This window comes from Mya arenaria, chromosome 9 (assembly GCF_026914265.1).
Source record: "Mya arenaria isolate MELC-2E11 chromosome 9, ASM2691426v1".
Classification (NCBI taxonomy): domain Eukaryota; kingdom Metazoa; phylum Mollusca; class Bivalvia; order Myida; family Myidae; genus Mya; species Mya arenaria.
In genome coordinates, this window is record NC_069130.1 from 62,010,008 (window position 1) to 62,022,280 (window position 12,273).

At 33.3% G+C, this 12,273-nt stretch overlaps 1 protein-coding gene across 1 annotated transcript; it reads right to left on the bottom strand.

Annotated features, from left to right (window-relative positions):
- Positions 1–332: 332 nt before the first annotated feature.
- On the bottom strand, positions 333–10,796 carry LOC128246249 (uncharacterized). The gene is made up of 4 exons (XM_052964441.1): positions 10,602–10,796; positions 1,537–1,642; positions 1,042–1,161; positions 333–509 (listed from the first exon to the last, which is right to left on the bottom strand). The coding sequence occupies exons 1-4, from the start codon at positions 10,763–10,765 to the stop codon at positions 333–335; spliced, it is 567 nt and encodes a 188-aa protein (XP_052820401.1). The 5' UTR covers positions 10,766–10,796.
- Between the last annotated feature and the right edge of the window lie 1,477 nt (positions 10,797–12,273).

Sequence of the window (12,273 nt, forward strand, 5' to 3'; positions counted from 1 at the left end):
TTGCGTGAAATAATGTGGATCAAACACATTGTGTACACTTTTTTTATCTCAATTTAGCACCGTAAATCCAGCGGCTATATTGATCAAAATAGTTTTTCTACGTTGAATGTGCTACATACCTTAAACATATTCTTCACACTGTACGTACGTCACAGATTATAAACAATTTTTAATAAACCCTATTTTTCAACCACGCCGTTCACGAATCAGACGTTTCATGGACATTTTATGCATACAAATGCTTCTAAACAGGACTTTTATAACAATGACTAATAACCCCTGCCGTCTAAATTTGCATCAATTTGCGCATGCGCGTATTTGTCCGATGCCCATCAAGTAACACTAAAATGGCTATTTATAGTATTGACGTCATTGGAATCTCTTGTCATCCCAATTTCCATGTAATGCGTCATAATACGGAAGAGGGTTTTCCAAGCAGTAGCGATGTCTTCTGTCCAGTAATCCTCTATGTGTGGTTTTATAGCATTTAGGAAGTGGGGGAATATTATCTGAAAATGGAAATAACGTGCATCGTTAAATGTCAATTACGTTAAATGTTACATTATCTAATAAAAAACTTAACTATGCAGTAGGAGCAAATCTGTTAGCAAAACGATATGTATGAACAAGGAGCAAGACACCTATATCACTAGTCCACTTTTATCCGCAAGTTTCGATTTTCTAGCGATTATGATGGAACGGCTGATAGTTAGTCTACGTTTGCAGTTGTCTACATATAATCTGGATTTAACAGTATTCTTTATTTGACCTATTTTACATGACAGACTAATATGTTGTGAGAAATATGCATTTGATCTCTGCAATATGTTTCTAGATTTATAATATAAATATGTTGAAGGGTGAAAAAGAAGCCTATTGGCAATAACATAGGATCAACCTCATTGGATGTTAATTATTGTTTTGCTCCATTTTTAAAATATGCTCTTTTTGTCAGCGATTTGCGAATTGAAAGCTTTGCTTTCTATAATGTTACAACAATAGATGTTTACTTCAAGTTAATTTGGCATACATCTGTCTTACTTGTATGACATCTGGAGTGACATTATATTTCCTATGCAAGGCTCCTGTTTCGATGAGCAGTTTGGCTAGGTTCTCCGGTTCATCTATTCTAGAAATGCACTTGTCGATAGTTCCCATCACCTGTAAAAAATGGAAATGAATGTGTAGCAGTCACTTTGAATCATTTTAGAAGTTTCCTTTTTTCTTATAGACTTAGGTGTACAACATATCGCACTTGCACATACGTCCGTATTCTATCACAACAATATACCTGTTTTCTCGATAAGATGTTTGATAATACTTATTCTACTGCATAAGCTACTTCATCAAATCGACCATTACAAACAGTTTTTGAACTATGATGTACCAAATCAACCGTGTACGTAAGAGTTCTAATATTTGCAACGGTAAATTTGACTTAAACTTAATCCAAAATTTAGGGCAAACATTTGTTGTACATATTTGTTCTATTATATGCTTAATAAATTCCGAACTGAAAATTGATCAGAATAATACCTTTAGGGCGTGTTGGCGGATAAGGCCGCTCCTTTGTAGGTCCCCAACATTTCTGCCCCGGAAGTTTGCAAATATCTCAATAAGCTCCGGGCGGTTCTCAAACATGCTGGAAATAAAATATTTGAATAAAAGCATTATCGAGGGAGAACCTTCAACCCCTTATATCACATGTAAATCCGTATTGTTTGGGACGAGCACGTTCAAGGGTATCCAATGCTTCGACACCCATGATCAAATTTACTAGCTGCGGCTAGTTACGTAAATAAGGTAAACTCTGATATTATTGACAAATTTAGTGATGTCGCTAGCTAGTCAATTGGCTTCAAGCTTGGTTGGCCAAAGTTGTTAACATTTGACGCAACCTATAGGCTAAACAAAAGCGGATCGACTCCCTAATAGTATGAGCAGAATATGTTAATTAACATCGAAATGAAGCCAATAAAAGAATATTCTACTCCCATGCAGGTGAATGAATGAATGTACATCCTGCATTCGCACTAACCTTATTCTGGTTTTCTACACCAATTGAATATCATAATCATGGAAAAAAAAAATAATATGATACAAATTTTAACACCTATTATAGTAAATATTTTGAAAGAATAAATATTTAATTTGCTATATAAAGAACTGATATACCTAGTATTGGGATTAGGCAGTAACCATTTAAAGCTTATCAGTAAAATCCGACAAAATTATAATTACTGTCAGGGCTACTATCCAAAAATAAACCTGTCTCTCGGGCCAAACAAACATCGTTTTATGGTGTTCTATTTTATTGGTGTATCAATATGGGCAAGACCAAGGTCGTGCACCAAATTAATCATTTCTAGATTGATGCGCAGTATGTATTGCCTGTAATGCGAGCAAACTTGGTTTCAACAGTCTCATATCTGATTTAACTGAATTATGCAGTATAATAAGCATGTCCAATCCGTTTCAGTAAGTAAATAAAACATAAATAATCACATCCCCTATAGAAACATTGACGGTCAAAACAAGTTCACCAGTGTGATTTTAGAAAAGGAAAACAAAACACCACACAACAGAAAGAAATATCTAGGTGTTTTCTGCTAAAACAATTTATAACAACAAATGAAAATATTTCTGAATACGTTATTACACTATAATACATATATTAAATCTCAGACACATACCTTTATTAACACATATTGAGATTACCGTGTGCGAAAGGGTATTCCCAAACAATTTACCCTTTTGTTACGATAACATAAGCACTGTAACGAAACCCTTGTTTTTTTATGTTTTCGAATGGGTTTTATCTTCGTCTATTGGTACTTATACCGACTTTTTATGATTTCACTTTAGATATATACTTGGACATTTCATGTCTATAAATAACACGACCTGAAGTGAAGAAATCGGTCGCTCATCTTGTCCTAAGTATAACGCTTAAATGCATGGGAAAAAGTAAGGTCAGTATTTGATGTTCTCGAGAATCGGCATTTATTGCGGATCTGTGATTAAATGTTGTTGAGTGATGTTAATGGTAGTTGTTAATGTTTTAGTATTATTCTATCTTCCAAGAGTATCTGATTGACGAGCAAATTCCACTGTTTGAGACGATAATAATCAAACAAATACACATACGCAATCAGTGAGATTTCATGTGCAACAACAATCCCATTATCCGGTTAGTAAAGAAAACACGTCCATATTGTATCAAATATCTGAAACATTGTATATCGGTGTACACATCATTTTTATTTGAAAGCTTCATCTCTTTGACACCAGTTACTTATTTAAAGTACACATCTACACAATATTTTATCAATCCATCTGATTCGGAATATGTAGAATTGTGAGGGGCAATGTTTCGAAAACCTGATCGTACGATTGTTTATAAGCTGTAAACAGTTGGCTTAGACCCCGTTCCTAGTAGTTTGTAGCATGAATAGTGATTTACATACACGTTCATCCTCTCACCCAATTATATTATATTGTTGAATGGATTTGTGTCGTGTTCACATTTTAGTTTCTATTTCGGCGTAACAATCGTTCGGAATTTGCGATACACCCGCGGATTTGAATATCATACACCATTCATTGTAACAGTGTTGACAATAATTTTGCAATATGGTGCTCACTTTTTACAGTTAAAGAAAATATTGAAAATATTTACACGTTGACGACTATTCTATTATAGTTGTCTAATATAATCTGAAAATGAGATTTCTGAGCCTGTGTATAAAGACAGTAATATACAATTGCATAGCCATTTATTTGTTTATCTAAGGCCTTAATTAATACAAAAGTGCGCGGGACGGCTAGAAATCTCATTTACTATTGTTGATAAATCTTTTAAAAATATGAAATTATTTAATGCTGCCCTCAAATATTCACCACTTAGTAACAAACATGAAAAATAGCTTATTGAGCTAATGTTTATAATTATCGTTTGCCCGACTTGCCTGATTTTTATATCTTGAATCTTGTATAGAAATATATATCTGAAATAGAATCATCGCGCGCAAAGATATTGTGGTTTAGATAATTTCGAGCAATTTGGCATCTGCATCCTTGCCTAGTCTTGTATTTGGGTGGGGATGAAAAGGCGTGTTAAACGTAATTTTGTAATGAATTATGTTATTTTCGTTGAATAGGTGAACGGTTATGCAAAATGATACATGTTTTCTGCTTTGTTAACCATTGAATCTTGAAATTACTTTTGAATCTAAAGCACATAGGAAAGGGGTTTGGTTTGAAACTACAATGGAAAGTACAAATACAAGCCCAGTTCGCAATCAGAAACATAACAAAGACCATGTTTAAAGGCACATGGCTAAAGCATAACAGACACTGAACGAGTGATACACACCCAACTAATAACACCGACAGAGCACAGATTCATCAATTATATATCAAAGTGAGTCATTTACTTTATGATCCAACGTATGCTTAAACTAATTCATTGTAAAAATACCTTTTTTGTATAAAGGTCATTGATTAATACTGTATTCCTAGTTCTTGTTATACCTACCTCACATATGCTTTAACACCCACATTGGCTATGTGTACTTTTAACATTTGCCATGTGTGTTTGATTTCAGCAACCTGATCATTTGTAGGTGGCGGAGGGCTCGTTTTATTCCGTTTATTACAAACTTTATAATTCGTCTTGAGTTTTAATTTTTCACAGGTACATCCCATGGTCTGCTTTTATAGATTACCCCCAGGAAAAGGTTTCACAGAGCACTTCCCATTTTATGCTAATAGTTTTAAGAATCAACAGAGCACTTAATCGTTCCTTGACAGTTTATATCGACGTTAACAACGGCGTCAGTTTCGTCAATAGTATAAAATTCCGAATCAGCAATTTATATATCTAAGCGAGAGGGCACGTTCTAGTGGCAACTGTCTTGCGGAGGCATTATCGGATTCAATCAAAGCGGCACTATTTTGGCGTCAGTTTGCTTAACACAGAGAATAACGCCGATACGGATTTTGCTACGACCAGTATAAAAGGAATGAGCTTGTTGATTTAAATATATATACGGCTGAAATATTTCCTTCACATTCAGTATATATATAAAAGGTTCAGCTATTTTGTAGCAGTCAATTAATTATTGCAACAGTATCTTTTTTACCAATTGTCCGTCTCAGTGATATTGAAAAATCATGGGTTAACTTAAAATAAATCCGCATTACTTCAACACTTTCAATCTCTCTTCCTTTTCACGTTTACATAAGTTTACCCCCTAAGTGTGAGCGAAATATGGCTTTTTACTCAATGCTCTATATAAATAAGCGTATTTTTAATTCTGTAAGACAATCATCTATATTTTCACAGCTTTCTCTTTGAGTATTTTTGTTTGAGGAAATGCTGCAATTGTTCCTAGTGATGAAAAGTGCATTACACAACTCTATACATAGAAAGTGTAAGATGTTTTAAATGAGATTGATATTTTAAAGCTAAACAAAACTACATATATATATGCACTCATCATTAGTCACGAAAGTTGATCAATCCAGGGGACCGTTCACCATCATAAATCATAGCCAGAATTGCGTCATTTGAATTTAAGTGTCTTGCGCTGTTTCTGTAATTCGATTTCTTGGCAAATTTCGCAATCCTTAGAGACCAGTTAATATATTTCTCTGATTTTCTGTTTTTGTTCTTCTTAATGTGAGATCTAAATAAAACCTGTTGTGCAATGCAACTGTGATCATTGTTGCACAAAAGAACTACTGTCCTTTAACAATACACAAGGAACGCTGCTTTACTTTCGAGATCGTGTTTGCTCTAATATATTTGTAAAAGAAAGAAAAATAAACAGACAAAGGAGTTTGAAATATTATAAATATATTGGTACAAAGACGTAACAAAAACAGAAAAAGAGTCGAAATATTATTAACCAATTCAATCTTTTATTAACAATTATTTTGAAGGACGCCATAAGAACGGGTTCTTAGATGTGGTAATTTGCCAAACCTGAAAAAGCAACTGCGGATGCGCTTGCCTATGAGGGTGTTAAACGAAACCAGAATTAAAGCACTTTGACTCTTTTAAATTGTTTCGAAAGAAATTTATATGTATTTAAATCAATTCCTTCTGTTTTGATGCAAATGTCTGATCAAAATTTTAAATCTTAACAGATAAATAATTCAGCGCTTTAGATCACTTGCATAATGGAAGACGTACACTTGTTGCCACCATTTCAGATTGCAGAGATGTGGATCCTCAAACGCCAAAAGACGGCAAACTGCTAACGATTGGGTTGACTATGTATATCTGATTAGTAAATCTTAAATGTGCGCCCGCCTGTTACAGATGATTGCTACAGGTTGAACTGTTTATCTGATTGGCTAATCAGAAAGGTTCGACCACCTGTAAATGATTTTAGTTGACTATGTATACCTGTATGGCCAAACTCGGAGCGGTGACCTATTGTCATCACTTTTATTATCTGAATGCTTGATTATTTTCAAATAATGCAACACTGCAAACGTTTATGTTTTCATTCTGCTCTTATAATGTATCTACTATGTGATAAAGTATTTGTCCACACTTCTTTTCTTTGTTCGACGCATTTAACCTTTAAGATTATATTGAGAGACACGGGTATTTCTTTTATTTCGTAGTAATAATATTGGAAGTGGATTGTGGAAACGAGTCACTCTGGATAGCAGGTCATTTGTTAAGAGAATATAGTTATATAAAAAATGTTTGTGATGCTTTGAAAATATACATGCTTTAACCAACCTGATAAACAGAACATACACTCGGGATAACTATAAACAAGCCAATAGAAACATTTTGTTTTATAATTGCTTCGAGTCAGTACACGCAAGTCATTCCTCATTGCCACGTTGATGACGAAAGACACGAAAAAAGAAATTGTTTAAATATGATTTCTTACCCTCTCACGAAAAGCCTCATCTACATTCCTCACTTATCTAGTTACCTCTATTAAAGGTATACAATGTACAATAATGTGATGTTGGATGGTTGTTGGGCCAATTTTAGTATAATATGATTTAAATTGGTCTGCATGGTAGAAAATAAATATTTAGGACCTATATCGAACATGTGAGTTTGAAAGAAGATTGGAGCATTGCAAGATCGGTTTTGTCATGCCGATTTCAGCTAAAATTCAGAACAACTGTTTAAAGTAAATATGCTTTTTCTAGTTATCGGACATTCATTGCACAACTATTTAATGAGTAACTATGCAGATACCTTTCAACTGAAATATTATTTATATGAAGTAACGGGACATCAACAAATAACATTATGAACGTTGATTCGATGGAATGGCAAGCTTATTCGTATATTGGATAACTTTATACTTGAATATCGTTTTGCAAAATTGTGTAAAACAACATAAACTGTGTAAATTTATTAATGCACGTATGATTTATCATAAAAGTATGATAAGAAATCGATAGGCACCGAATATATTCAAGATATCATGAGAAACGATTAGTATGCGTCAGTGAAACTGTCAATTACATTATTTGGAAAACCTGACGTTTTCACTCTATTGCTATCTTAACTGGTTGGTATGTGTTAAGAGGCAAACTTGTGGTTAAGGTTTAACATATTATTTTTAAAGAAAAATGTTCGAAAGTCAAATATATCAGGAATTTTCCATCGGGAATCCATCCACTTTTACAAAAAGAAACTATGAATACTTTGTATTCAAATCTTTTTTATGCAAGGATCTGGTTTACAATATGTATACCATGAATTCGTACAGTGATAGCTGCGAGGTTATCGGCATACATACATAATACGAATTTCATGAAACAATATTGAGTAATGAAAAAGAAGGTAAGGCACGCCTTCGTTATACAGTATGTGAAAAGCACAATATAAGCTGCTTATTTCAATTGATTTGTAATTGCAGTTGCGTTCGGAATTTGATAAGAGATGACTATCATTTTACAAATTAATGACAGGGTGTTTATGTTCACGAGAAGCAATTATAGGAAGACTACGTCAAGATTAATATATTCCATCTGTTGATAATTATTGCTTAAATACACCTGTTATGATATAACAAACTTAGTATTATTAGCATGTGTTTCCATCTCGTTATTGCTTTTAGTGCTTTAAATATAGCATTTTTACATACTTTTCTCTTACAATTTGTAAAGCCTATTACAGCATCTAATCAATAACCTGCGGAAATAAGCCATTTCCCACTTCAAGGACGATGACGGAAGTTATCTAAGCATCACATTTAAGACGTTGCAAGAAAACAAGTTCTTCGTTCTTGACAGGAAGTGCTGATTTAATCCTTGCGATTGCTAGCGTCTCTTATAATCTTGATTTGGTTTCATCGATATGTAATTGATTTTATCCTACTTATTTATGGCGACGAACACCTGTACACCCACATTTTGTTGAGTCGTATTCAATATAAACGTATTCAACAAAATAGTACATCCCATTTGGCTAAACTGGGGTCTTTCTTGAAATGATACCAGGGAAGTGTAACACAACGTTATATTGAAGTGAACGCGAAATGTTAAATCAATGTGTAATAGGGATCTTATACTTAAGAACAACCGAAGCACACTTGAAAGACACAGCACCTTTAAATTGCTGTGTATACATAAATATGTAGTGTGTATACATATACATGTATAAATATTTCATCAAGGAATAGTAATTGTCTATTGGTTAGGTAGACTGCGTACGCAAGTGTAGTTTTTTTAATTCTTACAGATATCAGCAAATTTAAGATGCAAATGAATTTATAGACACTCATCCTCACTTTCAAACTGTGCATAATTGTATTTCATTTTAGAAGCTTTGCTCCATTTACGATCCACATTTTATTTTAAAAATGTGATATTTTGTGCGAGCCTCTCTAAGTCGTTTGTTAATATTGTTTGCTTACTGTATTAATCAACTTTTTCACTTGCAGAAAGTTAAAATCATACATCGCCAGTTGTTTCAAATTTAGGACATTTTTAACTATGCAAAAGGCGATAACTATAATTGTCCTTAGCCAGCGACCATAAATGTAGTTATTAACAATTTTTTTTTTTATCAGAATTATAGGAGTAAATCATTGTTATAGTCCGATTTTACGCACAGAGCCACGAAAGTACTTTTGTCTTTATAGATATTTGGGCCATTCCACGCAATGGGTAATTTGCTTAATTCAATCATAGCTCATTATCTTGAACCTATTATGCATGAGGTTTCATAGTCGTGGTGTCAGAGCGTTGGAATTCTAGTTATAGGTAATATAGGTTGTGAGTTCAAAACTCATCAAAGTTTCATTTTTATGTCCTTACTTTAATACATACATTCATACAAAGACATCTTTAAATGCCTGTGAAAGTCGTGGAAATTTTTCAAGTTATTTTTCGTCAAACGTATTTGTCTCATTAAATGGCTTGTGGTTGTAAGCGGTCATTGATTGGCGAACCTGATGAGACCGTCGTTTTATGTTCAGCTCCATGTATTACTAATTGTATCGCCTTATCAAGTGTTAAATTGTTGAATAAATCCGATAGAATTGCCTGAAATATATGCTCTATATATAAACATTACAAAATTCAAGACATTTATTAAAATAAAATATATTTCGGTCATGTGTGTTCTGTCCACATAGTTCGTACTTTGTGTGTCAACTATTCTGTGCTTGATATGTCTTAGTGAGGTGCCTTAGAATACGGTATTTATAAGTTTGTTTGCCTATAGTTCCCATTGTGTGACGAACAATATGTACAGGGTATTCTTAAATTTGACGGTCAGTATTTTTCGTCTCTGGCTCTTTGTATTTTACATTTCCAATGCAGAGGAGGAACTATCTTTGCTTATTGATTCATACAAGTTTTTCTCCTTCAAATTGTGATGTACATTAAGACATGTAATCAATAAAGTCCGGAAAACACCATTGTCCACTCTATGGATAATGACAAAATATACGTCTGAAAAACATTTCAAGAAATGATAAGAGTCGTTGATTCTCTCTGTATGATTCTCAAATTATCTGATACGGTTCCATCTTGTTATAATACTCTTAGTTTGGAATGCGGAGTTATTGTCATCTTTCCCCAGAGTTATAGGAAGGTCTCGATTATTGAAATCTAATAAAACTTAATTTAATCTGGTTTGCAAGATAGATTTACTCTTCCCTTGTTATTTTGTAAAATAACGGCTATTAATTCTGGGCAAAAAATAGGTATCATATTTATTTGGACTCCAGATACGTACAAATATCACGTATAATACTTTCGCACAACGTTTACTTTATTGCATCTTGCGAAACAACGAACCGAATTCAATAAATATGTTGCTTACACAATTTTGAAAGCTAAACATAAAAAATCAAGTTTCTGTCCTGTGGGCATATATATTATTATCTCAAAGAAAACGTACGTTTTATAGTAAAAAAGTAAAGGGCTCTAAGACGCGAACTATTTGTTGTCGATAAAAAACACACACTGGCTTCTCAGCTGTCTCATTCAATATATATTAATAAAAACAATTGACCGACTTGTTTGAGTCAATTATATTAGCTCGCCTATTTCAGCTTCAATAGATTGGAATTATAAAATTTTGTCGATTAATGAGCACTTACCTAACATAGGTTATAACTCCAACGTTAGCTATGTGATCTTTAATAGCTCGCCAGGTCTGCTTGATACCATACACTTGCGCTTCCGTCAAGGATTGAAGTGCAGCATAATCCTTCGTACTACCACTTTTATAAACTAACTTCAATTTCTCACATGAGCATCCCATTTTGTTTTCAAACCTAATATTCGCTGCTAGTTATTTTCTCTTATGTCTTAGATGTGTTATCTAAGAAGTGATTCTAAGACGAAACGTGCCAGGCCAGTCAAAGGCTGGACGGGCTTTATTGGATTTTCACTCAGGCTCAAGAAGTGCTGTAGACGTAATATTGAAAATATTCTTATATCATGGAAGTCAATTTTATATAAGCTTAGATGTACCGTACCACTACCATCGATGTTGTAAAAGGCATTTTGAATGAAGCTATATCGCAAACTTAAATCTAACCGAAGTTGTAATAGGGCGATGCAGTATACGAAACATATTTATGTATAGTATTTCCTATATATTCAATATATACTCTATGTCGACAATTGTATAAAACACTTAAAGCTTATCGCTTTGTTAGTTTGTACGTTTGAACATTATGATTGGTTAGTATTAGCCAATAAATTAAAATTGAGGACCTATAACCATTTAGGATAACTTTGACCAAACAGAAGAGATGAAAAATGTATTATGCAATAGGTAGCTGATATCTAACGTATAAACATTTGATACAGTCTGCTGTATATTTTTTTTAAGATTGTATACTCTTTTGAAATATCGTATACATGGTGTACATATCGCGTGATTGTATGTTATATTTACAAGCAATGTAACATAGATGTGACAATTTCCAGCCAGACATAAAGCTTTATGTTGTTGTTTTTTTTCTTTTCAAAAGTATTTGCTACTTACCAAGAGCAGGATGACATAAAAAGGATTTGGTATTTGTTAGCAAAAACCCATTACGAATATTGGTATAATATTATAATAAGTATCAAAATTGCGTATGCAAGCACGTTGGCGTCGTCTCAGTCGTTATTAAATCCATCAGGTAAAAGAGGTAACACATTGTTTATCAAAAATATGTCAATATTTAGGAGTTATCGCAGTCTTCCTTATAATGCACTTAGCCTTTTCAATCATCGTAATTTGGAACATCCGTTTATCACCATAAGTTGGATTTCACGTTGTTTTTATAAATGTGAGAACTAATTGTTATTAACGCCTGAAATATCATTGTTTTCAAATGAGAATTTGGGAATCCCGACAACGATGTGATTCACACGCATGCGTAGCTAGTGGCCGCCAACCGATCGGCCAAACCTCAAGTGTTGTTTTCATGTGAACAGTCAAATGAAAAGGTCATGGCTGATAAAGAAACGGGATATCTTGACAGAATTGTCAATTCATGTGAGTTGATTTAATTAAGATAGAATTATATGTCAACATTGATCTCCGTTTGTGTTGAAATTTAAACAATCGGTTGCTGGAACTTAAGAAATCGAGCTTAATTTTGAAAACAAAGATATGCAATGATAACTGCATTTTTAAAGGAGATGTTGGATTTAAATACTTTACGGCAAAGGTTTTTAAACAAATAATACTGTAAATGCCCTATTTGTGTTCGTTAGAATTACTTTTTAATACACATGTAACTGACATATTATACTACAATGCTTTCTATAATC

Bases quoted from the DNA above. Each gene is read 5' to 3' on its own strand.
- LOC128246249 (XM_052964441.1), bottom strand. From the start codon at position 10,765: ATGGGATGCTCATGTGAGAAATTGAAGTTAGTTTATAAAAGTGGTAGT. The intron at 1,162-1,536 runs GTATTATTCTGA...CATTTTTTACAG, and splicing joins TCCGCCAACACGCCCTAAAG to GTGATGGGAACTATCGACAA. The intron at 510-1,041 runs GTAAGACAGATG...TTCCATTTTCAG, and splicing joins TCACTCCAGATGTCATACAA to ATAATATTCCCCCACTTCCT.